The following is a 27976-nucleotide window of genomic DNA, read 5'->3' as shown; positions in this document are numbered from 1 at the left end:
CACTTCCTTTTTTCGTTTGAATACGTGCATCATCCGGGTACCTGAAGTGCACTTCTTCTTGTTGGAATTTATACATTTTCACACTAATCACACTATTTATAGTACAAAACGGCGTAGAATAGTGCATAGGTATGCGATTTGGGACGCGCTTTCTGTAAACAGGGAAGGAACTGGTAGTTGAGAAGACTACTCCAAGTTGACGAGTAGAAATTATGACTTGAGGAGACATTTTTGGTGGCTTTTACTGGATGTAGGCAGGAGTCACAAGTTGCAACTTCGCCCTGAGAGCACTTTTTGACCCTTGTGGCCTTCCACATTTTCCCTGCGTCACTTCAGAGCTCTACACTCCTGCTTTGCTCTGTGAGGTGGAGTGCTGAAGGGGGCTTGGATTACTCGTTGTTTCTGGCAGGGTGTGTCCTTTGTGACTTGACACACCCATTTCAGAAGTATTAACTCTTTCTTCATGTGGATAAAAGTCCCATAGCTCGGAGGATCCACAGCCAGTGTCCTGTGCTCATCTTCAGCTCAAAAATGACTTCTTATCTGTGGATTTTACTTTTTGGAGTGCTTGTGATCACCAAAGCGCAGGGTAGGTGTTCTTTTCACACTTCCGGCCTAGTTTTAGTGTGCATTCGAGGCTGAAGCTTTGCTCATGCTTTTTCCCTTAGAAGGCAGACGCAATTCACTTGGACTTTTGCGACTTTAAAAAGTATCTATTGGAAAGTTAGTTGTTGTCTTGACCAGGTTCAGACCTGCACACTACTGCACTAAACAGCATGGCAATATAACACTAGGTCTATTTATACTTACTTACTCACTTACTATGTAGTATGTAGTATCACTCTCAGAAAAACATGTACCTTTCACAGGGGTGGTTCCTGTTTGCCTGCAGCATAGTGCAAAAGTTTGTGCACCCTTACTACATATATTTACGTCAACAAGACATTAAATGCAAAGTTTCACAGATGTTATTCCATTAACATAAGCACCAAAAATGGTCAAAATGTGTAAAAAAAAAAGCAACAAACAAACAAACAAAAACCCTTGATCTTTCAGTTTTGTTTGTTTAGGATTTTAAAGTTGCCTTTTAAACCTCATTTAAGCCACATAAATGAACCATCAGGGACCACTGTTGTACTCTTTGAGGCTATTTTTACACTGTAGCCTGCATTAGGAAACAAAAAATGGGTCACATTTGTTTTCTAATAGTGTATGTGGTGGCAAAAAAAGCTTCTCAAATGAAATGAGGTTTATTAGAACACACCCTGTTAGCTTGTTTCCTGATATGTTTACAAGTACTGTATGTTACATCGAAGTTAAATAACCTAAACGTGCCACGCCTTAACAAAAAAAGTCTAAGACCGGTTAAGTTTATTATTAAATGCGTGTAGGTATGAGTGCTGAGTAGAAGCTCTTTGATGAGCATGACATATTTGGAAAATCTCAGGCATGCTTCTTCCCTGAGTCACTTGAGTTACAATCTGGTTTGAGTACAGCATGAGGGGGAAAAAACAGCTATTGTTATTGTAATGCTATCCAATTTGAAAATTCTGCAAGAGAACAAAGATTTTTTCATGCGTATCAATTCTACAATTGACTAAATACAGGTTCTTGCGGTACAGTACAATATAGTGTACCATAAGGCTAAAGACTAGGACTAAGAAATCTGATGAAGTCATACTGATATTGTGATATAATAACATCATAACACATTTTTCAGAGTCAGTGCTTTTATAACTCATTTGTTACTCATTTGTAAAACGTAACTGACTGATTTTTGTACCAAGTATTTTATTTTTTTCTCCTTTCTTTGTGAAATGCAGTAATCTTGGAAACTGGATACTTCCATTTGCAAAAACATCACCTAGTAATTTTCAGCTTCTCAAATGTCCAGTTTTGGGGAACTTGTGCTCACTGTAGCATCACATTCCTGTTCTTGGCTTAAAGGACTGAAACCTGAGGTGGTCTTCTGCCTTTGTAGCCCATCTACCTCAAGGTTTGACGTATTGTGCGTTCTGAGATGCTTTTCTGCTCATCGTGGATGTAAAGAGTGATTATTTGAGTTACTGTAGACTTCCTGTCAGCTAGAGCCATTCTTCTCTAAGCTCTGTCATCAAAAATTACCGCCAACAGAACTACCACTCACTGGGTGTTTTTTTTGTTTTTAACTTCTGTGTAAACTCTAGAGACTGTTGTGCGTGAAAATCCTAGGAGATCAGCAGTTTCTGAAATACTCGAACCACATGATTAGCTGATTGGAAAATTGCAGGTGTGCAGCGGTTCCTGTCAATGTGGTTGGTGAGTGGATATATATTGTGTAGTGTGAAGATGACCACACGTATTGTGATATAATATTTTGCCCAGTTGCCCACCTCTACTAAACGACTGATGTTTTTAATGCTAATGTTCTGTACATCAAACAAAGTCCAATTTATGGTTATTTTTGGAGAAAGTTTCTTCAGCACATCAACAGTTTGCATTGTCTTCTGTTACTTTCACCCCAGGGGCTGTTTAGCCATGTGATACTCTTATAAATGATAATCCTTCGATAAAGCACATTAAAAATAAAATGATTAAGACATGGAAAGAAGATGAGTAGATGCACAGTCATGCAATGGTTTTAGGGAAATTTAGAGCCGCAGACTCAGAAATGGTATCGTCGGGTTCTCAGCGCTGAACATCCATTAGATAAAAGCACAGGCACATACTGTCCAAGTAAATGGGTCTGTATCTTTATTTGGCTTCATTTTGGGGTGAAATTGGTCATTCTGAGAAATGAAGTGCACGCTCCAAAAAAACATGTTAAAGTTCAAACATATTAAACATTGTTTTAGATTTTTACTGATACCACTTTAAAAACCCTCAGAAGAAAACAGATATATAAAATGTTTATATAAGTATTCTGTATGGTGTCTGTATGTATTTCTGTGTAAAAAAAAATAAATACAGATTACATTATACACCACAACCCCACTACATCTACGCACATCTCAGTGACTTTGACCACGGCATGGTTGTTGATGCACAGATTGAGTATTTCAGAAACTGCTGATCCCATGGGATTTTCACACACAACAGGTTCTAGAGTTTACACAGAATGGTGCGAAAAACAAAGAACATCGAGTGAGCAGCAGTTTTGCAGGTCGAAACACTTTGTTGATGAGAGAGCTCAGAGGAGAATGGCCAGACTGGTTCACGCTGACAGGAAGGTTACGGTAATTCAAATAACCACTCTTTACAACCGTGGTGAGCAGAAAAGCATCTCAGAACTCGCAACATGTTGAACCTGTTGAGACCAGCAGATGAGCCACAACAGCAGAAGATCACACCGGGTTCCATTCCTGTCAGCCGAGAACAGGACTCTGAGGCTACAGTGTGCACAGGCTCACTAAACCCAGCTCACTGAACTTCTGCCAAGGAAATGAAATATTTTAGCAAGCCAGTCTTTATGATTGTAAATAAAATTCATATCAGTGACCAATGCATCACTATCCAGTGTTATATGCAACATATTAGTATAGGACAGTATTATAGTATGCACAGTGTATTAGAAAACTGCAATCTTTTCTATACAAAATATACATACTTTCACACTATACAGTTACATAGATACTGAAGACCTACTGAACACCCGTGTTAATCTCAGGGCCAGCCGCTTAGTTTCATTCGGCCCAAACAAACCTGAAAAAAATTATAATGAAACGGCCCGCAGGACATTACCTACACAGCATGTTTACGCTACATCAGTAATATGCAAAATTCACAGGAGACGTGTAGTGTAAAGACCACCCACAATTTGCACACATCACTGTACGGTGCGAGTGAGCTCACATCTCATGCGGCTAAAACGCTGATTAAAATCTTATAAATGACAGACCCCCATCTAACAACAAAGACTCAGAAATGCATCAGGTGTTGGCCTTTAGTGTAAATTAGTGATTGACTCCAAATCCTGAAATGTATTAGTCAGTAGAGCCCTACAAATATGCTGAAAAAACAAAAAATCAGGCGGCGCAAAGACAAGACAAATGGGAGACTAAGGACATGTTCTTAGCTGAGATAATCCTGTGCGAATTCTTCTTAAAACTCTTTTCATACCATTATTTATTTTCAATATTTGGAAAACAGACATAGCCTATATAAGCGGTTATTGAAAAAAGTAGTGGACTACTGGGCTAGTCATCTTTTCCCTAGTTAAAGCAAAAACAGATGAGTGCAGTACACTTCATACAGATTGATATTAGAGTGAATCACATTCCATTAAAAAGGAAAAGAAAAAAAAAACTCTTCCGACACAGTGTTACAGAATGTGTAATTAACTCTGGAAGTCTGAAATATTGCATTTACACATTGTACATTTTTTTTTTTTTTTTTTTTTTTTTTTTTTTTTTTTTTTTTTTTTTTTAAACCATCTGCTTCACTGTTTTTTCCTACTGCCCCAACTAGTCCACATACCCACAGCGGCGACTAGTCCATCTAATCGACTAGTTTATGTAATATATATATATATATATATATATATAGTATATATTAAAAGAAAATTTGAATGTATTTGATAAATGTTATGACCTACTAGTGCATACAGTTGAATATTTTCTGTTAGCCCTTCTTTTTCTCCTAGAAACATCCTGTTCTACTTTTAGAATATGTTACAATAGATTAAATAGACAATAATAGTAATGTGTTTAAAAAAATATGTTTAAAGGCTCACAGAAATACTGAATTTGGCAGAATTTGAGCTTGAGACCGCTGTCCTAACACCAATTTATAGTCCTAATATTAATCAGCATTTAACCATATAAGCCATCGGAGTAGAGACAAGTGAGACAAGTAAGTGACACATAGTGTTGTATATTTTGCTTTTGCGTGACTTGAAGTCTTGTACTTCCTGTGATGCCGTGACTGCAGCTTGATGCCCACAAGCACCAAACCACAATGTGCGCTGTTTAATTTTAAAAGATGGCATGAATCAAATTCTCCTTTTTAACTCATTCTTTAACTCTAGCTTTTTACTTTAACTGCAGAAACCATTCGATTTTATATGACACAAGACTAGATCTTAGATCTTTGTGTCATAAATGACCTCAGAACATGTCGTTGTTCTTAAAAAACATTCTTTAGTTTCAGTAGTGAGTCAACATTAATCACCATAGGATACAGACAAACAATAATAACCGCCAAACATCACCGTGGCAACCTGTTTATACAGAATACACACTGCCTGTTTTGGTTTCAGGTTCCGTAAATGATTCATTCAGACAGTTGCCCTCCTAAGCAGTGTCGTAATATCAGACATGTTTAGACCTTGTTTATTAAACGCAGATCTAAAATGTTTTGGACATTTTTGAATATATTATCCATTATGGAAATTATTTGCTTGGACGAGAAGTTTGCCTGAGACAACACGAGTGGCATTTGTAGTGCAGGGTGTGTATGAGTACACAGGTTGAGGTAAAGTCATTCAAATTCTTTCTTAAGTCTCCTTCACTATCAGTATTCCCAATGTTTCACTGTTTTGCAAGGTTCTTGTACAGGAAAGTTCAGGAAAAGAATCGAATTTAAAGGCATCTATTTCAAGTCCCGGAAAAAGCATGGAAGTATTTGGAATATTATGGTGTCCTTTATATAGAGTCAAGGTTCTAAATCTGTAACAAATCTCATTTTCTGCACTAACACAGCCTCTGTAAAGTGTATCACCTTTATTTTTTTCTTGATACAGTTAATGACCTTTAAAACTGGAACATAATGTTTCAATGGAGCATAGAAAGTCTGGAAAGGAAAAAAAAAAGCAATCTGCAGAAGTCTCTAAAAGGTCTGAATTTGATTCATGAATAAAGGGCAAGAACACTGTATAAGGTTAAGTTGTTAATTTAAGTAGTGCAATCCGGTGCATAGGGTGTGGTTTTGATGTTGTTCTTTGCATACCCTGACCAGAGTCAAGCGCTGTACAGGGCTCGGTGGCTCAGTCATACTCTGGTGGCCTAACAACATGCAGATTGATGACTAGCGCAGAATTTTACACCGAGTTACTACTAGACCCAAACATTTTTGGAAACAAAACCAGGATTACATAAGGGCAAGCACGATTTCTTACATTAAACCAATGTGAGAATGACCATTAAATAGAGTTTACTGTGGGGTTAATGTGACCAAACGTAATTAATCAATACAATGCTATAACAAATAGGGGGTCTGTGTTTGTATGAGAAATTATAGTTACTTGTTAGTGTGATTAGCAGAGCACTTTGCATATTGTTGTCAAGGTAACTATAGATGATGACTAGAATAATTGGATGTATCTTGTTGAAACCATGTTTGATTTTTCAGTATTTATTTGATATTTGGAGCCTAAAACTTTTTTGAAGATCTCCATTTTGAAAATTCTCAAGACTTTTTGATGTTTGAACTGGATTCTTTAATCAGCTGAATATAATGCATAAATTTTAATATTAATAACAATGTTTTTCTCCTTTTGCAGATTTGAGTCTTTCAGATGCCTTAGACGGTAAGTTAAAACTCGTGTTGAAATTTGAAACACATTGTAAAATGCATACTCCTGGTAATTAGTTCATTTCTTAAATATTCTGAAGACTTTATATTTTTGTAATTGCTTGTTTCAATCATTAAAGAGCATCTTTTATAATTATTATTAATTATAATGCTTTCTTTTTAAGATGATGATGATAAACCACCTACATCTAAACCAGGTAAAGTTCCTATATATTTAATTTGTTTTTTATTGGTATTTTATTGATATTACAACAAATGCCTCATATTAAGAATTTCTAAATACTCTCCAAACGTTTTATTTTGCTGAATATTCTCAAATGTTTGTAATGATTTATAGAATTCAATATTTTAACATTTCAAGACATATTACAGTTTGGTGATAGACTGGAATATACTACTTGACATAAGAACATTTACTATATGTGCAACAGACAGCTATCTAAAAATGATCTATGTAATATATAATTATACTGTATTACATAATAATGCTTACATGGTCTAAGAGCACTGACTGGTGTCCTGTGATTCTATGATTTTGATTATTGTGTTCTATGTCATACAGAGCAAAAGCCGCCCAAGACAGGAGGAGATGGTGAGGTCACACACACAGATGCACAATGTCTTTTAATACACATTGTAAATGTGAGATGTCTGGGAAAACCCATCATATGTTTCTGTGGCTAAATTCTTGTTAAACATACTACAATTATATAAAAAAATCTGGTTTTCACTAAAAGAAAACAGTAATATATTTTGCCAAAATATATAATATAGAAATGATTTTTATGTAGCACTCTTACTAACCTTGCCTTGGCTTTTGTCTCCAAATATTATTTTTTTGTTATGAATTCCTCCTCTCAGTGTGCGGTACCCAGTGACATGACCTTAGCTTTCGCTTCTGTAGTTCTCCATGTGCTTTTGTGTATATTTTGCCATGTGCCTTTGTTTTGGTTTTGGTTCTGTCCGCCCCTCTGTCCTGTCATTGGTCTGTTACCTATTGTGTACACCTGTTTTATGTTTGAGTCGTGATTAGTTTGCCTTCTAATATCCTCCGTGTCTTATTGTTCTTTGTGAAATCTTGTTCACTGTTATTGTGTTACTGTGATACTTCTTAACCTTGTTTCCACATTCTGTTTGGTTTTGACCCTTGCCTATTTCTCTTGGTTTGATCATGGATAATTCCTGTTTCACGCAGTATGCATGCTGGTGTATTGAACCTCGCTGTGGATGTTAACTATTTTCAGATTTAACCTAATAAAGTGGTAAATGCAGTCAGTTTACCTTAGTACATCTAAAACCTTGCTAGTGAAGTGCACTATATTTTATATTTTTGTTGGATAGCTAGCTGTCATAGCTAAATGTACAAATGTGTATTCAATTCATCAAAATGTCCGCAATGCTCCTGTGCTGTCACATCATCATCAGAACAGAGAAGGTAGACAACGTTTCCAAAAATTTAAATATGTACAATGTCAAAATCTGACCATGTGATGGGTTTTCACAGGCCGCCACACGTTATGTGAGTGTTTCTATTGAAAACATTTCTGTGTTTTTCTGTTCCTAGGCCTTGACCTTGCAGATGCTCTCCTTCCAGGTATAATCTTGATCGCTGCAAAGTCTCTAATCAGCTGAAAGCAAATTGTACTGAAGCAGAGGTCTTTCCTTTAGCTGTAAAGCTATCTCAGAAATCTGCTTCATTGATAATCCTGATGATGACGTGTGTTGAAATTTTCTTTTTTTGTTGTAGACCCAAAAAAACCTGATGCTGAAGGTAAAACACACACACACACACACACACACTAAAATAAATTCATAGTTTTTCCAAAATATATTCATAATCATCATCTATCATAATATCATCGATCGAGTTCTTTGATGTGACTGTGTTTAACCAATCAACACACTCCTTGTATGCAAATTCAGTGATAGCGAGGACAATATGAAATCATGCTGGTGATGATTTCTAATGTTTTTATTGCAACTTAAAGGTGCAGTTTGTTGTCTTTAAAAGTGTTTCTAGAGCTCTAAAATTTTTAGAATCTTTCATGAATCTGGCTAGTTTCATCGCTTCAGGTTTCTCTTTACATTTTTCTGGCTCCACTCCCAGCCTTATTACAGCTGCTCAGCTCTTCCTCTTTTCTTCAAAAGGCAACTTATGATGCGTACACCGTATCCACAGAGGGGGCTTGTCAATCGTGTGAAGTCTTAGCGATATATTTCTTGCAGAGAGCTCTAAACGTTACAGACCTAAACCTTTAAGCAACAATGCAATAAAGTCTCTCTACTAGTTGTTGTGAGCTTTTCCTCCAAACTGTTAATACTTTCTCATTGTATGTTTTTGCAGATCCTGTGCAACCTGTAGTCCCACCAAAGGGTGGAGGTATGGCCCATATGCTGTGTGTATGTGCGTGTGTGTGTGTTTGTATGTTTCTGTGTTGTGACTTCTGTAAACACCCTTTCTTTTTTGTTGTAGGGGGCTTCAGTGATACAGATCTTGAAGAGGCTGGTAATGATGGATACAATCCTGATGTCAATCCCGGGGGTCGGTCTAGAGGTATACACTCATCTCTCTGGTTCTTTTTTACTGTATATTTTCCAGTGATCAAATCTGAACTGAAAATTATTTCATTTTAATAACTGGAAAATGAGCAGTGAGTGATAAAAAAAGATAAAAAAAAATATAAATATAGTATTAGGGAAATAAAAAAACTGAGCCTTCTTTTATGAAGCAGAGATAAATATGCCCTAACAGGAGCGGTTCACCACAATAAAAAAATGATTGTTATGTGTGATTACCAATGTGAAAAGTGCCATATCTTGATCTGTGCTTGAACTTGAGTAACCTTTTACAAACATAGGAAGGAATCTGTCAGATTTCCACTAAGGCAAATTCAGTCCATTTGAATGCTGCGAAGTAGTGCTGCTTATAAAAGCCATGCTCCCTCTATCGCTCTGTGTATCAGAACAGTTTATGACATGCAGACAATGTATTACATACAGCTGTACATACTGTACAGTATACACACGCTTAGGCAGCTTTACAGAGTGTAGAATTGACTGCAGCAGTATAACAGAATTTTTGGACTTTCTGCACACATGCTAATAGTACATTAACACTGCAGCTAGCAGTGTCGCTAAAATGCAAGCATGTTTAGGCGAGAGTGAAGTCCATGTAGTGTTGTGGATTATTTCCTATCTGATCTTGTCTGTACAGAGTGTCTAAGCGCTCCTCTCTGTTTTGATGATGGCGTGACGGCACAGGAGCATCGTTATCTCTTTAAGCTCATGTTTTGGTTGCATGTATTGTTTGTTAATCGTTATTGCACTACTGCAAATCTGTAATTGTGTGCTGTGAGTCACAAAATTCAACTCAAGTCATGTTATGTTAAAAATTCATATTAATGTTTTGGAATAATGTTCTTTACCTAGATCAAGTCAAGGGCTCAGATTTGTTTTATAGTATGTAGCACAAATAATCTCAATACAGTGTTATGTGAATATCACACTGCAGTAGGTTCATTTAGGAATATTTTAAATATTAACGGAGGCAATAAGATCTTTATGGTGCTTTCACACTTGGTGTATGTAATACTATCAGGAAAAGGTGTGTTTTTGGTCAAAGTCGAACTTCTACAATTGAAAAAAGGTTAACTTTTCAGAAAAGCGCTCAAGTGATTTTTACCTCCTGACCAATCAGGTCACAAAATGGAGGGAAAGTGAGAAAAACAAACATGGAGGACAGAGTGCTGGTGAAAAGTTATTCTTGTTAGTGAGCCAATTTGAGTTGAAAATTCAAAAACATTGAAATGAAAGCTAACAAAAATTAATAATGTACTAGTTTTGGGACAAACTTTGGCCTCTCTTCGAGTGTTAAACCTATCTACCTTAATCAAATTTCATCTAATCTAGATATCAAGCTAGACTAGTTAGTTAGCTAATACTGGCTCGGACTGCTTAGAGCGTTGTTATGGTTACAGTGTGTGAAAGCATCCTAAAGCAGTTCTTTTATTGTGTTTTCAATTTGTAAATTTGCTTTTCACTGTATTCAAGATACCAGTACTGTTAGTATTAGTATTAGTATTTCTAATTTACTTCTTTTTGTGTGTGTGTTTCTGTGTTTCTGGCTCTAGGTAGTGCCGGTGACATCCCAGGTAAGTTCTTCACCTTTTTTATAGTTAAAGTGCGGTGTTGTCTGTGTTAGCCTGGAAGTTGAATAAAAACACATCACATGGGAAATTTGACAAGAATTTGCAGAGCTTTTCTTAGTGTCCCTGAAATTAAAAGATGTTTGTAAACTCCTATTGGCTGAATCCTACTGGTGTTTGGGTTGAATTTGTTATTACAATCCTAAACCTTTTAGTTTTTTTTCATTTAAAAGTGAGTCTGAAACCATCACATAAACTTTTAGGCACAGAACCTTCATTTTAAGCTCAGTAGCTAGCTAACTAGTTTGTCTGCTATGAAATCAATGGTTAAGAATATGACTAAGCAGGTTGAGACTCATGCAGAAATCTCACTTTTTTTTATCTGAAACAAATACTAGCTTGTTACTGGCAGTTGTTAGCTGACTTGTGAAGTTAGCTAACGTTAGTCATATCTGAAGACATGGGTGCTTTTTCAAAATGTGTACTCATGTATATTCATGAATCCTGGCACTTCTAATGAGAATAAAGATATAGAGAAGTTCCTGGACCACATTAGTGAGATTTCTTTTAAAAATATATTTCAATTTATTACTCTACATAGTCATTTTTAAAGGTTTAAATGACATGATCTGGGATGAATGAAATGATCTAAGTAATGGCTGATTTTCAGCACCCTCAAAAACATCTCAAAGCCTTGATAGGTGTAGTTAGAGGACGTATAGAAACCAGGGAGGAGTGCTGGTTATAATGTGAAGGCACGCTTGGTCAGAGAGGCATGACAGAGCATTCTGGATTTTTGTGCTTTGTATGAAGAAAGTGTAAGATCTTCACTTAAGGGCAGTTTTGATGAACCTGATACAGTTTTCCTTTAATTAGTAGGTACTATATCAGGTTATCGCAAACAATCAAATATATATTTGTTTACAGTAGAGTAGCCACTATCTGTGTAAATTTAGTGTGTCAAATATCACTATCTGTATCCGTATTTGGATTTAGATTATTTAAACCACCGTGACCCTGACCAGGCAGTTACTAAGGATGCTGTAAATGAATCACTCAGAGCCACTAACCACTTCCAGGCTAACACAGACAGCACCGCATTTTAACCATAATGTCTTAATGTGATCTTTGTTTGTCACGGGCGCTTCATATCTGACCACTAAAAACCTCCCGTTCGCACAACTTTTTGTTGTATCCCATGTGATCCCCCCCCCCAAAAAAAAGAATAGTGCACTTCCTATTCGTATCTGTTTAGAACACATTATCTGCTCATTCAGAATAATTTATTCTTATTTGCTTACATCTGTAATATACAGTTATTTATATAAGTTACCAGACTGCATGTAAAAAATTTTGATATTGTCCATTTGTTTGTTCCATTTGTCTCTTTAGATACTCAAGATGACAACACTAAAGGTAAATACACAATCTTTCATTTATATTAAGGACTTACAGTCATATCTACCTGTTGTTAATAGTGATAGTCCTCGGACTAAAGGAAGCAATAAAGGTGTCTTGAGTTCGTGTTAAATCCAGGCTCACATGAATGTTGAGAGTTTATACATTTGTGAGTGTGTGAAAGGTGCAGAAACAGAGTAACCATCAAGCAACAGGAATGAGTTTTGTAAGGTACCCTTTTTCTCAGTAACTTACAGTAACACACACCTCATGTGTACGGAGAAAAGGGTTCTCTAAAAGTCATTTTGATAGTTAAGGGTTCTTAGCTTGCTAAACAGGCTCTATTAATAAGCCTCTAGGGTTCTCTGTAAAACCTTGAAGAGTCTAACATGAAATCTTTATTTAAGCCACCTTAGCAGTCATGGAACCCTTCCTTCTAGGGTTATTTGAGGGTTCTTTGAATGATGCAGGTGTTCTGACTTCTTGGGGGTTCTACTTGGAACTTCTTCTGAAAGGAAAACGTTTTCAGGAAGGAAAGGGAAACGCTGTGTTACAGGGTTCAACATAAAACCTTTATGGGTTCCCTCAGAGAGACAAACTGAAGAATGCTTCACAGTTCTACATGAGACTTCTCCATAAGTTCTAGATGAGACCACTCCATAAGTTGTCTGGATGGTCAGGATTCCTATGGGTTAGACTTAGAACATTCTCTGAAAGGGAAACTTTGTGTTGTAGTATTATATATAACCTTAAAGTGTTCCCCTAAAGGGACAAAATGAAGAGCACATTACAGTGCTAGATGTAAATGCTGAGGTGTTTTTATGAATGGATACTTGCTGTTGTAGGGTTATACAGGACAATGACATATATATGAGGATAATACCGTCTAAAAAAAAGTGTCCTTGAGGGTCTTTGGGTTCTGGATTCCTATGGGTTCTATATGGAAGCTTTCCTGGAAGTTAAATCCCTCTGTTGTAGGGTTATACGTGGAACCTTTAAGGGTTCACCTAGAGAAACAAAACAAAGAAAGTGCTAGATGGAACTTTTTTTTTCTTTCTCCCCTTTCTGAAGGGGAAACATTATGTTGTAGGGTTCTACATAGAGCGAGTTCTACTAGACCAATGTGTCAAAAGAAGCCTTTCAGAGTGAATCTGATTTTGATTGAATCTTTTCTCTTTTGCATCCATGTAGAAGAGTGGTGCAGTTAGTTAAGGGTTCTGGCTTCCTCTTGGTTCATGTTTTCTCAATGGTCAACCCTCTGTTGTAGGGCTCTACATGGAACCCTTATGGTTTTCCACAGAAGAACAAACTGAAGAAGGGTGCTAGTTAGAGTCTTTCTTTTTAAGAGTGTGTTCACAGCTTTTGAGTGAGTCATGACACTGTGTGGTCCATGACGCTCACAGTAGTCATTGTTTTTTTCAGAGGAAATATCACCATAGGAAATGTTTTGCTCTGGTCACAGTATGACCAGAGTTCCTCCTAGTAGTAGAATTACATCCATTCAGGAAATACATTTTGACATCTATGGCTAAAAAGTTGAAAGGATATTGGGAAAAAAAAGTATTTTCTTAATTTAAACAGTAATAGATATATACTGTTAGCAAGTATATAGCAAGTAAATATAGGAATATAGCAAGTAAATACTTGCTAGATCCATAAGCATTCTTAAATGTGGGGTCAGGGATTTTTAACATTTCATCAGCTCTCAATAAAATATCTGCTCAAGAGAAAAAGGCTGGTCCAAGAAAGCTCCACCTTGCATTAGCACGTAGTTGCATTAGCCGAGGCATGCGTTTTTGCCATTGTGGATGATTGCATTGTTCCCGGTACAGCAGTGCGCCTTGGTAATGGTATGCATTAGCACGCAGTCGCTTCAGCCTAGGCATATGTTTTTGCCATTGTGGATGATTACATTGTTCCCGGTACGCCAGTGCCACTTGGTAATGGTAACGTAACTGTCTATTGTTCTTCTGAGGTGTGACTTGAAACTTTTTTTCATGTACAGTCTGGAAGGATTTGGATATTTGGTGTCCTTTAGATGTTCTTTTGTCTAAAATATGGGCTACTTTCAAACCCTCCTTCCCTTCCTTTCATTCCTTTTATTATCTTTTCCTTCCCCTCTCTTTAACCTTTCAAACCCTGTTCATTGTCAGTACTAACCTCTGGCACTGATAACATAACTCTCTACGTTCTTTTTCAAGGACAATCTGGAAAGATATGGATATTTGGAGATGAATAGTGGGCTATAAGTATTCCTGGTTGGATTCAGACTCACACAGTTAGGATAGGGAAATCCTGAAGGTGGAAGTCCGACTATGAGGGAAAGACGTCCCTGAAAGTAATAACAGAAAGGATATACTATAAAACGCATGCACGTTCTTGCAGTCATAGCCGTATGACAGTAGTGTGTCATGTAGTATTGGTAGTTTATGAAAGCTTACACACTTTAATTTGGTCTTTGTCTGCTCCTCATAGCATAAACCACATATGGGAATTTCTGTGTGCGAGCAAGTCAGGAACACTGCAGTTCTGATGAATAAAATGCCCCATAACTCTTACATAAGCATCAGACCGTCCAGCACACGGAAACAATTACTCCGGTGGTCTCGTGATCCGATGCTTGGTGACCTCAAATGGCATTTTAAAGCCATTTCTACAAGATTTTGCAAACACACTTCCATACTGGCCTTATACTGTATTTGTGCTTGGATTTAATATGGTTTCATTCTTCATTTTGATCACACATGATGCAGTTCTTGGTTGTGTCACTAATGGAGCATTTTCGGTTGTTCTAAAATGTAATAGAAAGCATGATTTGCTTGGTTTTCTTTGGCTGTCCATTATGTGAGAGACAGTGCCCTAAAATCTCTGCTTCGATATCCTGTCGTTGCAGAACTATACCAGCAGTGGCTGAAGCTCCTGACGTTGCTAGGAGATAACTTGCCAGAAGGCCTCCTTGCCTGGATTGCCAACTCTAAACAAGTTGTAGTGTCCCTTCTAGAAAAGCTGCTGGAGCTCCTGGACTTAGCTGAAGCAGAGAAGCAGTCTTGATGATCCAAAGTGCAGCGAGTCTGTTTGTCTGGTCTCATTAAAAGCAAGAGGCATGTTTGAACAGGTTACTGAAGGTGGTTTGGTGGTGTGACTGTTGTTGGTATGTCTGTTAATATTAAGCTTTGTCTGGAGTTGCTCAGTCTTTACATTGGGATAATGGATTTGTTCTCATTTCTTTACTTGAACCCTGACCTATGATAAGCTGTTAGATCTGAAGTTGTTCTTTTATCTGAAGTATGGGCCACTTTCCAACCATCACCTCCTTCCTTTCATTCTTTTTAATTAATTGTCCTTCTTTGTATTTTTCTTCCCCCTGTTTTTCCATTGTCAGAAATACTCTTCTTCCATGATTGCACCGAATCTCTGCTCACTATCCAGTAGTGGTGGTTTTGTATTGTGTTTGACTCTAGTTTCAGACCAAACCAGCTTGTCCTCTGAGGTTTTGTGGTATGAAGTTATCCCCGGGGCTGTTAATGGTACATTCTTCTCAGCTGAATTTTCAGCGGCTTATCTGCCCGTTCTCCCCAAACACCAACAATTTAAAGCTCACGTGTACTTTGTTTTTGTTTCACCCATTTAGAGTTAAAAACATTAGTTAATGTAGCAGTGTGGTCTGATAATTTTTGAATAATTCTGCAAGAGATTTTCAAATATTAAATAAAAATATTTAAACCTTCTAACTGATACAGTTAACAAAACCTCTAGAAATTGTTTACATTTAGACTGAATTTCTAGTATATTATGAACTAGAAAATTGTAACTAATAAGATATTCTAGTGCTGACCCGAACAGCATTTTACAGGCTTTGAATAATGTTGGTGTTTCCAGATGAGTAACTAAACACTCATTCTCAAAACCCTTAAAAGTAATATTTACTTTTCATGTTTACACACCTCAGGTGTTGGGGGTTCGAATCCAGCCTCTGCCCTGTGTGCATGGAGTTTGCATGTTCTTCCTGTGCTTTGGGTATTTCCTCCCCCAGTCCAAAGACATGCTTTGTAGGCTGATTGGTATCTCCAAATTATCCGGAGTGTGTGTGGGCGATCCAGGGTGACCCCCGCCTTTGCCCCGAGTTCCCTGGGATAGGCTCTAGGCTCCCCAGCAATGTAGGATAAGATACAGATAGATGGATAATCAACCACAAGCATGTTCATTATAGCAGTTCAAAATATATCTGGCAGGCAGCAAAGATGTATTAATAACACAAAAGAACTGAAATTGGCTGTGCACGAGTTATTTTTGCACTCATTGACTCATTGATTTTCTGTTTTATTATTATACAAACAGAAAGTCAATGACTCTAAACAAATAATTAGAAAATAAGACTAATCCATATCAACATCACCCTGTTTAATTTCAGGGACAATAAAATGAGGAACAAATTAAAAACAATCATTGTAGGTGTACACTTTCAGTGTCCGATTTCATTTGCACAAGTTCACAATGTCTTTGTTTTCTGTTCCCCTCATCAACAGCTGTTTTAAGCAATCATTTTCTGTTATTTTAGGCAACATATATTTTTTGTGTTAGACTGACTGTGATTCAGGGATACATATTGACAGACTCATGTAACATTATATATGATCAATAGTTATAATTCAAATAAATTAGGACATGGTTTTGGTCACATGACCCTTCCCAGAAGTTAGCTGCATTTGACAATTCCCAAATTGACTCACAATTTGAAACTATTGTGCACAAGTTAGAGTAGGGAAACCTTATTTCATTGTCTATGTGGTACACTTGTATAGTTGTCAGGAAACAGTTGAGAATACAAGTGCAGGTACTCAGTGGTTTAATTAATCATGGAAAAAAGACAAAGACATAATCCAAAAATGAAGTCACAAAACAAGCAAGGGTCAGGCGATGTGCAAAGAACATAAACGAGTTCAGACAAGAGCAAAACGTGAATAACAGGAACTAGATCGAACCAGGTAAGCAGACAGCAAACCTATGCTTGGTATCGACTGGCACAGTGACACAGAGTGTATACTTCACAAAGAGTGTGAGAACTGGAAGTCCTTAAATACTGTGAGTGGGGTTGCGACTGTGATTGAGTCCAGGTGTGTGTAATCAGTGATCTGGTGAGTGTGAACGTGAAAGAGTCTGAGTGTTGTTGTTTTTAGCGGCCATGTTTGTAGGCTGTGCTGAGTTTTGGGAAGTGTAGATTGACGCAGTGACAATAGGGAGTAAGAAGCTAAAGACAAAGCTTCCAAAATCAAATAGAGAAAAGGATCCCAGCATACTGAATGAATACATGGGTATTTAATTCCAGCTAGGCCTACAATTTTCATAATCAGCCAGGTTACTGCAAAGAGATGCTAACTTTTCCAGTAACTCAACAGAACATGTGGTAGAATGATAGCAAGACAGGTTCTCCTGTATTTGCTTACCTTTTTTAAAAGCACTTTTGTTTTGGTTATAACCAACTTTAATTGATCTTTAGTTATAAAAACAGAGTATGAACGAAAGCTAAAATCGTCTTGTTTTGCCTTCCAGTCTTTTTGATATTGGCATTGTTTTGTCTCCTTATCATCTTGTTAGTGTTCCTCTTTCCCTCTTTAGTCAAAACTGTTGACATCTGGTTTGTGTTTGTACTGAAAGTGTCTCTCCTAGTGAGACATATTAATTAATTAAGAGGCTCCTCTCAGGTGTAATATCTTTATTCCTTGAAACATGTTTTCATAACAAGCTGACCTTCACTGTTACTGACATTTCAGTAGACCTGAGAGAGTGTGAGTCACAACACATTCCACACATAGCATGTGTTCATTAGTTGGAGAAAAGCGGAGATCAGACACACGTTGTTCTCTGAGATGTGAAGAAACGTGGGATGAAGTCTGCTCTGCATGTCTTCCTTACTTTCTCTGATGAGATGGGAGTTTGATTTGAATCAAAGGAGGTTTCTTTTTTTTTTTTTTTACCTTAGACTTTAACTAGCTTCTGTGTTTTATGTACTGAATGGGCAATCCTGTTACAACATTGCATTGTTTATTACTGTTTATTACTGTTCATTCATGGTGTCCTTTTTTCCCCCTCCTGTGTCTAACTGCCCCTGGCTCTGTGTTTCTTTAAATAAACTTTATATGAAAGGCGAAACCATTTTGAATTCCTTCACTAGTGAAGCCGCTGCTATTATTAAATCTTTGAGCCGAACTCATCCGTAACATGGCATCCACACTGACATTTCCAGAATGGCGTGTGTGTTAATGTGTTTGTGGCCTCTCCTGCCTCAGGGTATGTATTTGGAAATGACCTGAAAGCTGGCTGATTGCTTGCTGGCTTTGAAATAACTTTAAAATATGGAAACTGCTCTAAAATCAGTGCAAATATACAGTTCCCTTACTGCATTTTGACTTGATTTGGCACTTTCCTTCCTATATTCAGAGGTAATATTGTTACTGGCTAGAAAGAAAAAAAAAATAGCTGGCTCAGTATACAATACAATACAATACAATACTAAGGAGTTCTCCAACACTTCTTACTTTCATCCAGGAGGCCACGTCCTTAAAACTGTGTATGTAATATTCCATAAAGAATATTTATGGAATCAGAATGACCATAACTACCAAAGGTATCGTATACATCCATACGCACAATTCTAGTCTTGCTACAAAGTTTTATCTGCTTTATTTTACCTGAGCAATTTCTTAAAACTGGATTAAACCCATTATCAGATTTCAAGTTATTTGATATAGAAACCCTGATTTTAGCACAATAATTGAGTTAATCATCACACTGATTAATTTATATGTTTCATTTTATATTCTTCTTTTTCTTCTTCTTCTACTACTAGTGTTTTTGCATGCATGCAGTCTTAGAAATAAAAAGCTCAAAGAATGACATCATTATGTACAACTTGCACCCATGCAAAACTAAATGCGAATGAATATTCACAAGCAAAGTGACTTAAGAATAATTCATCATGTTAACAGCGAACCTCAAGTCAACTGTGCTTCCAGCCAGCTAACAACTACCATAAAATATGGACTATATTATAGCTCTGTGAAGTTGTCTTTCCATATAAAAAGATATTAAGAGCAACCACAGATTTTTTTCTTGATTTATGCTGTAAAAATCTTTGGAATGGTTTTTGAGATATATATTACAGCAGTGAATATATCAGTGGTTGAGTGCGGCATCCCAGTGAAATGAAAGTGTAATTTGTCAAAAAAATCACAGATGCATACTATTTTTGTACAGCACAAATCACCACAAACTAATGATCCTAATTAGGTTAGATTTATGCTTTTGGGTGCGAATTGATTGCAGTTTAATGCACCGTGACATCATTCTTGGCAGTAGACTTATACTGAAATATAACCATTAAAAATACCAATATCTAAAATACCAAAGGAAGACCAGAAATATTTTTCAAATAAATGACAAAAAATCAGCACAAACAAATGACAAGAGTTTTATGGTTTGTAGACGGGGTGACAGTTTTATAGAGGTTAATGTTGTATATGATAATAAAATGAAACGATGCTGCTGCTAATACATTCAAGCTACTAAAAAGGAAAATGTAATTAAACTAATAGCTTTGTAATACGTTTTAATACTTTGAACACTATAACAACATTGGTTAAAAAAAATCTGATTTAAGATTACTATCATTATAAGATTACTTAATGTAAAAACATTATTATTATTATTATTATTATTATTATATAAAACCATTGAATTATTTACACAACTAAATCAGATTGATTTAGTTATCAGATTAGTTGTACATGTAAACACACTGACTTGTAAATAAAATAGTGTAACTACAGTTGAGCTACTAGTTTAAAAATGAAGTGACACTACCACCTTCTGTAGGAAAATTTAATTAAACTATTAACTTTATTTATACTTAGATAAGAACAGCACTATTTAATCTGATTATCATCTCATGTAGATTGAGGTTTTTCGTTATCAGATTACGTAAATAATGTAAAGACTTTGACTTATTTATGCAACAAAAATCAGATAGGTTTTTTGCAATAATTATTATTTATTTTTCTGATAATTAGTTATCAGATTAGTTGGACATGTAAACACGCTGACTTGTTACATGGTCTATACTGAATCACAACATCCTGACAACGTAGTGTCTAAATGTAGTGGCTAAAACATCTGGGTCTGGTGCAGAAAAATTACTGAGCAATACATCTCTGACTCATTGTGGAGCAGCGGACTCCGCCTCTTCATGTCTCTGTGTTTTTTTTAGCTTCACTAGTACTGAATGACTCACTTACATTTGAATAATACTTGGCCTTCCCCAAAATAATGAGGTTTCATGTCAAGGCAGTTAATACTGTAGTCACGGTGCCTTTACGTTTGTCACTGTGACTTTTTCTATCCCCACAGCTGTAATGTAATGTAATGTAATATATTATAGCAGGAACTGCATCACAGTATAAGTTACTATACAGGGCCTTATTAATTATTTTGGGAAAACTGGGCAAGACATCACCACCTAGTGGTAGAAATACACACTACATTTTGTTTTTTCTTTTGTTAATATCCAGAAGTGGATTAAATTATTTCATTTTAAATTTCTGTTTAGTTTTGCACTCATGAAGTGACACAACATTTCATATTTTAGATATATTCTAGATATAATAGATATTAAGTGACTTAACTCAAATTCATGAATCCTACACTGAGTTGCATTACTTTATTCTTTTTTTCCCCCCATAGAATAAGCACTTTGTTGTAATACTTGGAGTTGTATTAATGTATGTTACACCTTTCTTAAGGTTTGATAATATAATTTCAGTCAAATAAAGGAACTGTTGAAAGAAATTAGACATTTTTTTAAACATTTTATCTAACAGAACCAATGGATTATTGTTTATTTGACACAATGTTATGTTAACATAGCAAGCTCCTTTTAAATGTTGTGCCTTTAATGTCTAGGTGCAAGTATAGTAAAGCTGTTGTCTCAATCACCTCTGCCTAAAGGTCAGCCAGTGGCTCTGTGGCGCAATGGATAGCGCATTGGACTTCTAAGTAGCACTTGGTGGAGTGATTCAAAGGTTGTGGGTTCGAGTCCCACCAGAGTCGAAGTTTTGCATTGAGTTACCATTTTAACACTTTGATAGTAACAACACTAGTAAAAAAAAAAAAAAAAAAACCATCTGATTATTGACTCATGTAGATTGAGTTTTCTCATTATAAGATTGCTTAAGTAATGTAAAAGCACTGAATAATTATTATACAAAAACCAATTAATTATTTACACAACTATGTCAGATTGCTGTAGTTATCAGATTGGTTGTACATGTAAAAACACTGCCTTGTTAGTAAAATAGTTTAAGGTACTAGTTTAAAATGAAGCGACACTACCACCTAACTGTAGAAAATTTTAATTAAACTAAGAGCTTTTATTATACTTAGATAGGAACAATACTATTAAATCTGATTATCGTCTGACTCATGTAGATTGAGTTTTTTTTGTTATCAGATTACTTAAGTAATGTTACAACTTTGAATTATTTACGCAACAAAAGTTCAGATTCGTTTTTTGTTATAAATATTAATTATTATTATTTTTTTGCATTGAGTTTGTAATTAAAAATGACTCTGGGACCTCACATGACTGTGAGAAGATCTCTTTTATTTTAAATTTTGTCATCCCCTCCATTTTTATACAGTTCGTGCTTTTTAAAATTGTTAGTTGTATTCTCTGTTGATAGTAAGGTGAAGTAAAAGTTAAGTGAAAGTTCCAGAGAAACCGGACATTTCTGAGTCCTTAATCAGCTGCAAAAACAGTCAGTATTAGACTTGTAGATCTGATTTAATGGATTTGATAGATTTGCAGATCTTGAAGTCTGATTTCATTATTTTGGCCATATAAAATAATATATAAAATAGTATATAGTTTGAAAGTGTTTGTCTCAATCACTTTTGCTAAGGGTGCAACAAGTGGCTTTGTGACGCAACAAGTGGTTCTGTGGTGTAGCAAGTGGCTCTGTGGCGCAATGGATAGCGCATTGGACTTCTAAGTAGCACTTGGTGGAGTGATTCAAAGGTTGTGGGTTCGAGTCCCACCAGAGTCGTGGTTTTGCATTGCGTCTATAGTGAAAAAGATTTACGTTAACAAGACAGAGCCTGGATGTCCCATGACACACTGGGAGAAGACCGCTTTTACTTTAAATGTTGTCTGTTTTTTCCCCGGAATTTTTTTTTTCCAGAATAAGTACTTTTAAAAGTTTGCTGTTGTATTATCTCTCTGGATAGATAGATGTACAAAAAGTTAAGCGAAAGTTCTAGAGAAACGGGAAGTTTCTGAGCCATTCGTCAGCTGTACAAGCAAAATCCATATTAGACTTGTATTTAAATCTGATCAGATTATTTTGGCCATATAAAGGGATTGCCAGACCTGGCTCTTGTAAAAAGAAGTGTGTAAAAAAAAAACTTAAAAAATTTATCATTTGTTAAAAACGACACAAGTGTATTATCATAATCTTCAACAATCCAGTAACCTCATTGTTAGTGTAATATATTCAGTATTATAAATAATTTTCATTTTTAATTCCCTTGTCTGTTATTTATGAACAAATATACTTGGATTACCTTTCAAACTCTGAATTTACATTTATAATTGGTATATTTTGTTATTTTGTTATGCTGATTCTTTAAACCAGAGGGACTGGAGTGCTGTGCAGTGTGTTGATTAACATGGTAATTACCTGAAGAGTTAAATATCTGTGTTTTTCAGCAGGACAGTTGTACATTTGAGCCAAATTGAACTTTCATTGAGAACGCTGTGAAAGTGATTCATATTGATTTTAGATAGAACCTCAGTGCAGTGATAGAGGTTCAGTGTTCAGCTGGAGAACTCCTCAGTAGATCTGATTTAATGGATTTGATAGATTTGCAGATCTTGAAGTCTGATTTAATTATTTTGGCCATATAAAATAATATATAAAATAGTATATAATTTGAAAGTGTTTGTCTCAATCACTTCTGCTAAGGGTGCAACAAGTGGCTTTGTGACGCAACAAGTGGCTCTGTGGCGCAATGGATAGCGCATTGGACTTCTAAGTAGCACTTGGTGGAGTGATTCAAAGGTTGTGGGTTCGAGTCCCACCAGAGTCGTGGTTTTGCATTGCGTCTATAGTGAAAAAGATTTACGTTAACAAGACAGAGCCTGGAAGTCCCATGACACACTGGGAGAAGACCGCTTTTACTTTAAATGTTGTCTGTTTTTCCCCAGAATTTTTTTTTTTTCCAGAATAAGTACTTTTAAAAGTTTGCTGTTGTATTATCTCTCGATAGATGGATGTATAAAAAGTTAAGCGAAAGTTCTAGAGAAACGGGAAGTTTCTGAGCCATTCGTCAGCTGTACAAGCAAAATCCATATTAGACTTGTATTTAAATCTGGTCAGATTATTTTGGCCATATAAAGGGATTGCCAGACCTGGCTCTTGTAAAAAGAAGTGTGTAAAAAAAAAAGGGTGCAACAAGTGGCTCTGTAGCGCAACAAGTGGCTCTGTGGCGCAATGGATAGCGCATTGGACTTCTAAGTAGCACTTGGTGGAGTGATTCAAAGGTTGTGGGTTCGAGTCCCACTAGAGTCGTGGTTTTGCATTGCGTCTATAGTGAAAAAGATTTACGTTAACAAGACAGAGCCTGGACGTCCCATGACACACTGTGGGAAGACCCTTTTGTTAAAAACAACACAAGTGTACCTCATTGTTGTTGTAATATATTGTTAGTGAACTTTCGCTTTACATTTATAATTAGTATATTTTGTTATTTTGTTATGCTGATTCTTTAAACCAGAGGGACTGGAGTGCTGTGCAGTGTGTTGATTAACATGATAATTACCTGAAGAGTTAAATATCTGTGTTTTTCAGAAGGACAGCTGTACATTTGAGCCAAATTGAACTTTCATTGAGCACGCTGTGAAAGTGATTCATATTGATTTTAGATAGAACCTCAGTGCAGTGATAGAGGTTCAGTGTTCAGCTGAAGAACTCCTCAGTCTTCTGCTAAGGTCTATTTCATGAGTTTCTTTAACCATGTCCTTGTTTGACACACAGCGGCTGAAGGTGGGCAGATGGCGGCCATCATCAGCGCTGTGGCAGTGGCCATATTTGGTGCAGCCTCCAGCTATTTTGCTTACCAGAAGAAGAAACTCTGTTTTAAGGCGCAAGGAGGTGAGTGATTGACCATACAGTGCTAACATTCCAGCCAGGTTAATGGAATAGAGTTCACTGCAAATGAAGAAGAAAAAACTTTGGAATGCCATTCTCCAGGACCTTCGTGACTGTACTTCCTTATGGACGACCTTGAGAGTTCAAAAGTTGTTGTTGTTATTATTATTATTATTATTATTATTATTATTATTAACCCATAGCAGCATGACATTACATTTATATAAGCTTTCAGAGATATTTCTTATAACAGTCTTATACTTATTATCACAAGTAACAAAAATGGTCACATAGTGTATGTTCAGATATTGCTAGTGAAACAAATCAGAAGTAAATTATTAAAAAGTTTGCATCTCATTTTTGAATGTAATATAAATATTCTTTGCCAGTTATAATTCTTCTGTCGGTTATAATTTTTTAAATGTCTGAAGACCAAAGCTCTCAGTTTTGGTTCTTTTCAGATAATATTTCTGTGTATTTTTATTGTATATTTTGAATTTATCCTGGTGCAGGATGCAACAGGATGCAAAAGAACAAGATTATTATGGGCCTCTTTTTATTCAAAACACTTGAGGAGCACAAACTTTTGCACTCCCTGTAGTGTTAAACTCTAGAGTCAGCACTGCAGTTTAGTGTGAAGTGTGTGTGGTGGTGTTGAGGCGCCACACTGCCGTAGTGGCGAAAACGTGTAATTGCAGCAGCCATCTGGCAGCGAGTGTCAGGTTACAAAAGGCCTAAAAGCCAAAGCTTCAACAAGTGGCTCTGTGGCGCAATGGATAGCGCATTGGACTTCTAAGTAACACTTGGTGGAGTGATTCAAAGGTTGTGGGTTCGAGTCCCACCAGAGTCGCGGTTTTTAATTAAGTATTGCATAGAGTGAGTAATTAAAAAGACTCTGGGTTAATGAAGGTGAGGGCTCGTGTGAAAATCCTGGTTTATTTATGTGTGTGTGTGTGTGTAGGAACCGACCCTGAGAGCGGTAGAACCCAATCTACCACGCAGTCTGATCCACAAGGTAAGCTGTCCTACAAAGTTTTAATTTTACCATTTTTTAGGAAACATTTAATTCTTAAATGTGTATCTTTTTTTAAAAAAAAATCATAATTTTAATCCATTCAAATGGATGTCGTCATTCAGTGACTTTCAACCAGATATTCAAAAAGTAATTAATTTTTTAAAGTATTAGTTTTAACTGTGAAATTCATGTACTCTTCAGAAATAATGAAATGCAAAATAAGCATGTCAAATTAATGTTTCTTTATTAAAATGTAATAAAGGTTTAATAATTGAACAATTAAAAACAGTTAATGTACATATTTGTTAATTATTTTACACTGCATAATGTAATCTAACATTATGCTTAAACCATGTCTAAACTCTAAACCTGGGCAATTGCTGATAAAACAAACAGACAGATAGATAGATAGATAGATAGATAGATAGATAGATAGACACTCAAAGAGAGTGTCTAAACAAGTATAATTATATACACGCATTTGCTTAACATGTTTTTATTTATTATTCATTAAATGTGCAGTATGTCATTTTTAAATATATTTCAATATAATCACAATACAATAATCATTTAATTTAAAAGATACCTTAGAAAAACCCATTTACAGCACCACCATGCAGTGGATATGGCTAAGTTTGTTCATTTCAGGCCTCTTTTTACATTTTTCTGACCCTGAAATGAGCTTTGTCTTCTGTTTGGGTGTGACTTTTGTCCCCAAAAAAAGTCGGGGATTCACGAGCAGTAAGTAGTTTCACCAGAGGGGGTGGAGTGGGTTCGGGTACAGATGACTTGTTTTTTTTTTTGGTGTTTTCAATACAATTGCACAGGTTACAAAGTTGAAGAAATTGCAGATGGCTCCTTTAAAATGATTCAGTTGGTATTTTGACTGTATACTATGTATACTAAAATTGTAGCCTTTTTTGGTTTTGGTGTTATTGAGATAAAAACCATTTTTAAAAAGACATCACAAACACACGACACAATGGCTTTTCACATGCTAATTCTGCTCTAACGGCTTTGCTTTGTCTGCAGCTTATAGCAACCTCCTCCGATCGTCCTAACTCAATGGATCGGCACAAACCTACATACCAACTGAGGCCTGAAGAGGAAGTGTTTAATCATTTTAGTCTTCTTTTATGTGTTATAGTGTGTTAATTCATTGATTTTTTTTGCTTGTTATTAGTGTATATTGGTCCAACTTTGTTTCTTTGTCGAAGAATGTGTATATTACAGAATTTTCCGTTTACTTTTAAACGGGAAGCGTTGTACTGTCACATGCTAGCAAGTAAATACGATTGAATAGACTTTAGTTTAGGGCTGATTATTTTATTGCAGACAAATCAGTTAACTGTCACTTTTTTAAATGTATAGGCGACACAAATTTGGGGAGTAAGCTAACATTACAGGTGAATTAACATCAAACAATGTCATCAAGCATGCTGATTTAAAAAAAAATGATTTCTAACTTTCGTTATGGTTCTGTAGAAAGGGCTTCAATGACTGGTAACTTCATTACTTATTTTTTGATAATCGAGACATTTTAGTAGACTACACTAACACTCAGCTTTACAAACATTATTAGGTATTAGGTATTACATTAGATTCTATAAAAAAATCTGAAATGGAAAGCATTAGTGATTTAGTTGTGTTGAATAGTAGCAGTAGGAGTAGAAGTGTGTGTGTGTGTCTGTGTGTGTGTGTGTGTGTGTGTGTGTATGTGTTTTATGATGCCTGTTAACACAGTGTGTGATAACTTAAATGCTGCCTTTACGGACATTCTTCCTATTTAATTGAAGATATGGAGGAATTTCATGTTTCATTCTGTAAAGTATCACTATTTGCTGTGGATGTCATTACATTTGTTGGATTTGATTTGTCTGATTTGTCTTTACTTGAAACATGCATCATAAGACTGACATGATCCAGAGATAAACATAACATACGCCATGACTAGTTTTTGGCTAATTGCGCTTTAGTTAGCATATTTTTTGTGCCTTCCTAACAACTGGAAATATATGATCCAAACTCTTATGACTGCTGTAACAATTTTCCCCCTAGTGGTTTATATCCAACAATAAAACAGTAGTGATGTTACATGTCATGTCAAGTGGTAGGACCGTTGTCACAAGTTCTTTGTTGTAACTTATGCTAACTAGAGTGCATAAACATGGCATTAAATATTATGACAGCAATCATTAGAGTTATATGTTATTATCACTGTTAAATGACCGAACATAAATTGTCATGGCGTGTTTATGACAGCCTTATGACACAGGGTTCAAGAAAGCTATTTAGTAATTTTTTTAAATATAAATTTCTTTTTTTTTTTTTTTTTAAATACAAAAGTGCATTTAAGAGCCTTTAAGTGCCTTTAAGCTTTTGCTCCATGACACTGTTCTTTACTTTGATTAATTTGAAAAATAGCACTAACAATATAAAGAGAAAGCTGAATACAGTTTGTATTTTAAACTTTTTCTTGAAGTGTAAATATTATAATAACCTTTTAGCTTTTGTCACCAATTAATGATTGCTTTAATTGTGCAAATTGTTACCATGAGGACTAACATCTGAACAGTAATCTGTTATTTATGTGCCCAGTTGATGTCAATAAGGAATAAACAGAATAATGTCATTGACCTTTTTTAAGATGTTGAACCTTAATTTGAAGTGAAAAGTGAAATATAAAGTGATATTTTATATTCTAGTGG

At 35.8% G+C, this 27976-nt stretch overlaps 1 protein-coding gene and 5 non-coding genes across 7 annotated transcripts; all 6 read left to right on the top strand.

Moving 5' to 3' along the window:
* Positions 1 to 347: 347 nt before the first annotated feature.
* Positions 348 to 27904, top strand: cd99 (CD99 molecule). Of its 2 annotated transcripts, XM_026931799.3 has the most exons (13): positions 354 to 589; positions 6479 to 6505; positions 6675 to 6707; positions 7073 to 7102; positions 8075 to 8104; positions 8258 to 8281; positions 8855 to 8890; positions 8984 to 9064; positions 10641 to 10661; positions 12048 to 12071; positions 24140 to 24256; positions 25215 to 25268; positions 26301 to 27904. In XM_026931799.3, exons 1-13 carry the CDS (start codon positions 532 to 534, stop codon positions 26327 to 26329), a joined length of 564 nt encoding a protein of 187 aa, XP_026787600.1. In that variant the 5' UTR covers positions 354 to 531; the 3' UTR covers positions 26330 to 27904. The 2 variants fall into 2 exon arrangements, with proteins under 2 accessions (XP_026787601.1, XP_026787600.1); XM_026931800.3 differs by lacking the exons at positions 24140 to 24256; positions 25215 to 25268; positions 26301 to 27904 and adding an exon at positions 14947 to 18203 and having other exon boundaries at positions 348 to 589.
* Positions 21064 to 21155, top strand: trnar-ucu (transfer RNA arginine (anticodon UCU)). The gene is given in 2 exon segments: positions 21064 to 21100; positions 21120 to 21155. It is a non-coding gene; the product is annotated as a tRNA-Arg (tRNA).
* On the top strand, positions 22059 to 22150 carry trnar-ucu (transfer RNA arginine (anticodon UCU)). The gene is given in 2 exon segments: positions 22059 to 22095; positions 22115 to 22150. It is a non-coding gene; the product is annotated as a tRNA-Arg (tRNA).
* On the top strand, positions 23101 to 23192 carry trnar-ucu (transfer RNA arginine (anticodon UCU)). Its single transcript is given in 2 exon segments — positions 23101 to 23137; positions 23157 to 23192. It is a non-coding gene; the product is annotated as a tRNA-Arg (tRNA).
* Positions 23583 to 23674, top strand: trnar-ucu (transfer RNA arginine (anticodon UCU)). The gene is given in 2 exon segments: positions 23583 to 23619; positions 23639 to 23674. It is a non-coding gene; the product is annotated as a tRNA-Arg (tRNA).
* On the top strand, positions 25012 to 25103 carry trnar-ucu (transfer RNA arginine (anticodon UCU)). The gene is given in 2 exon segments: positions 25012 to 25048; positions 25068 to 25103. It is a non-coding gene; the product is annotated as a tRNA-Arg (tRNA).
* Positions 27905 to 27976: the final 72 nt, after the last annotated feature.

This window comes from Pangasianodon hypophthalmus, chromosome 26 (genome assembly GCF_027358585.1).
Source record: "Pangasianodon hypophthalmus isolate fPanHyp1 chromosome 26, fPanHyp1.pri, whole genome shotgun sequence".
Lineage (NCBI taxonomy): Eukaryota > Metazoa > Chordata > Actinopteri > Siluriformes > Pangasiidae > Pangasianodon > Pangasianodon hypophthalmus.
This window is presented reverse-complemented; position numbering and strand designations above follow the sequence as displayed.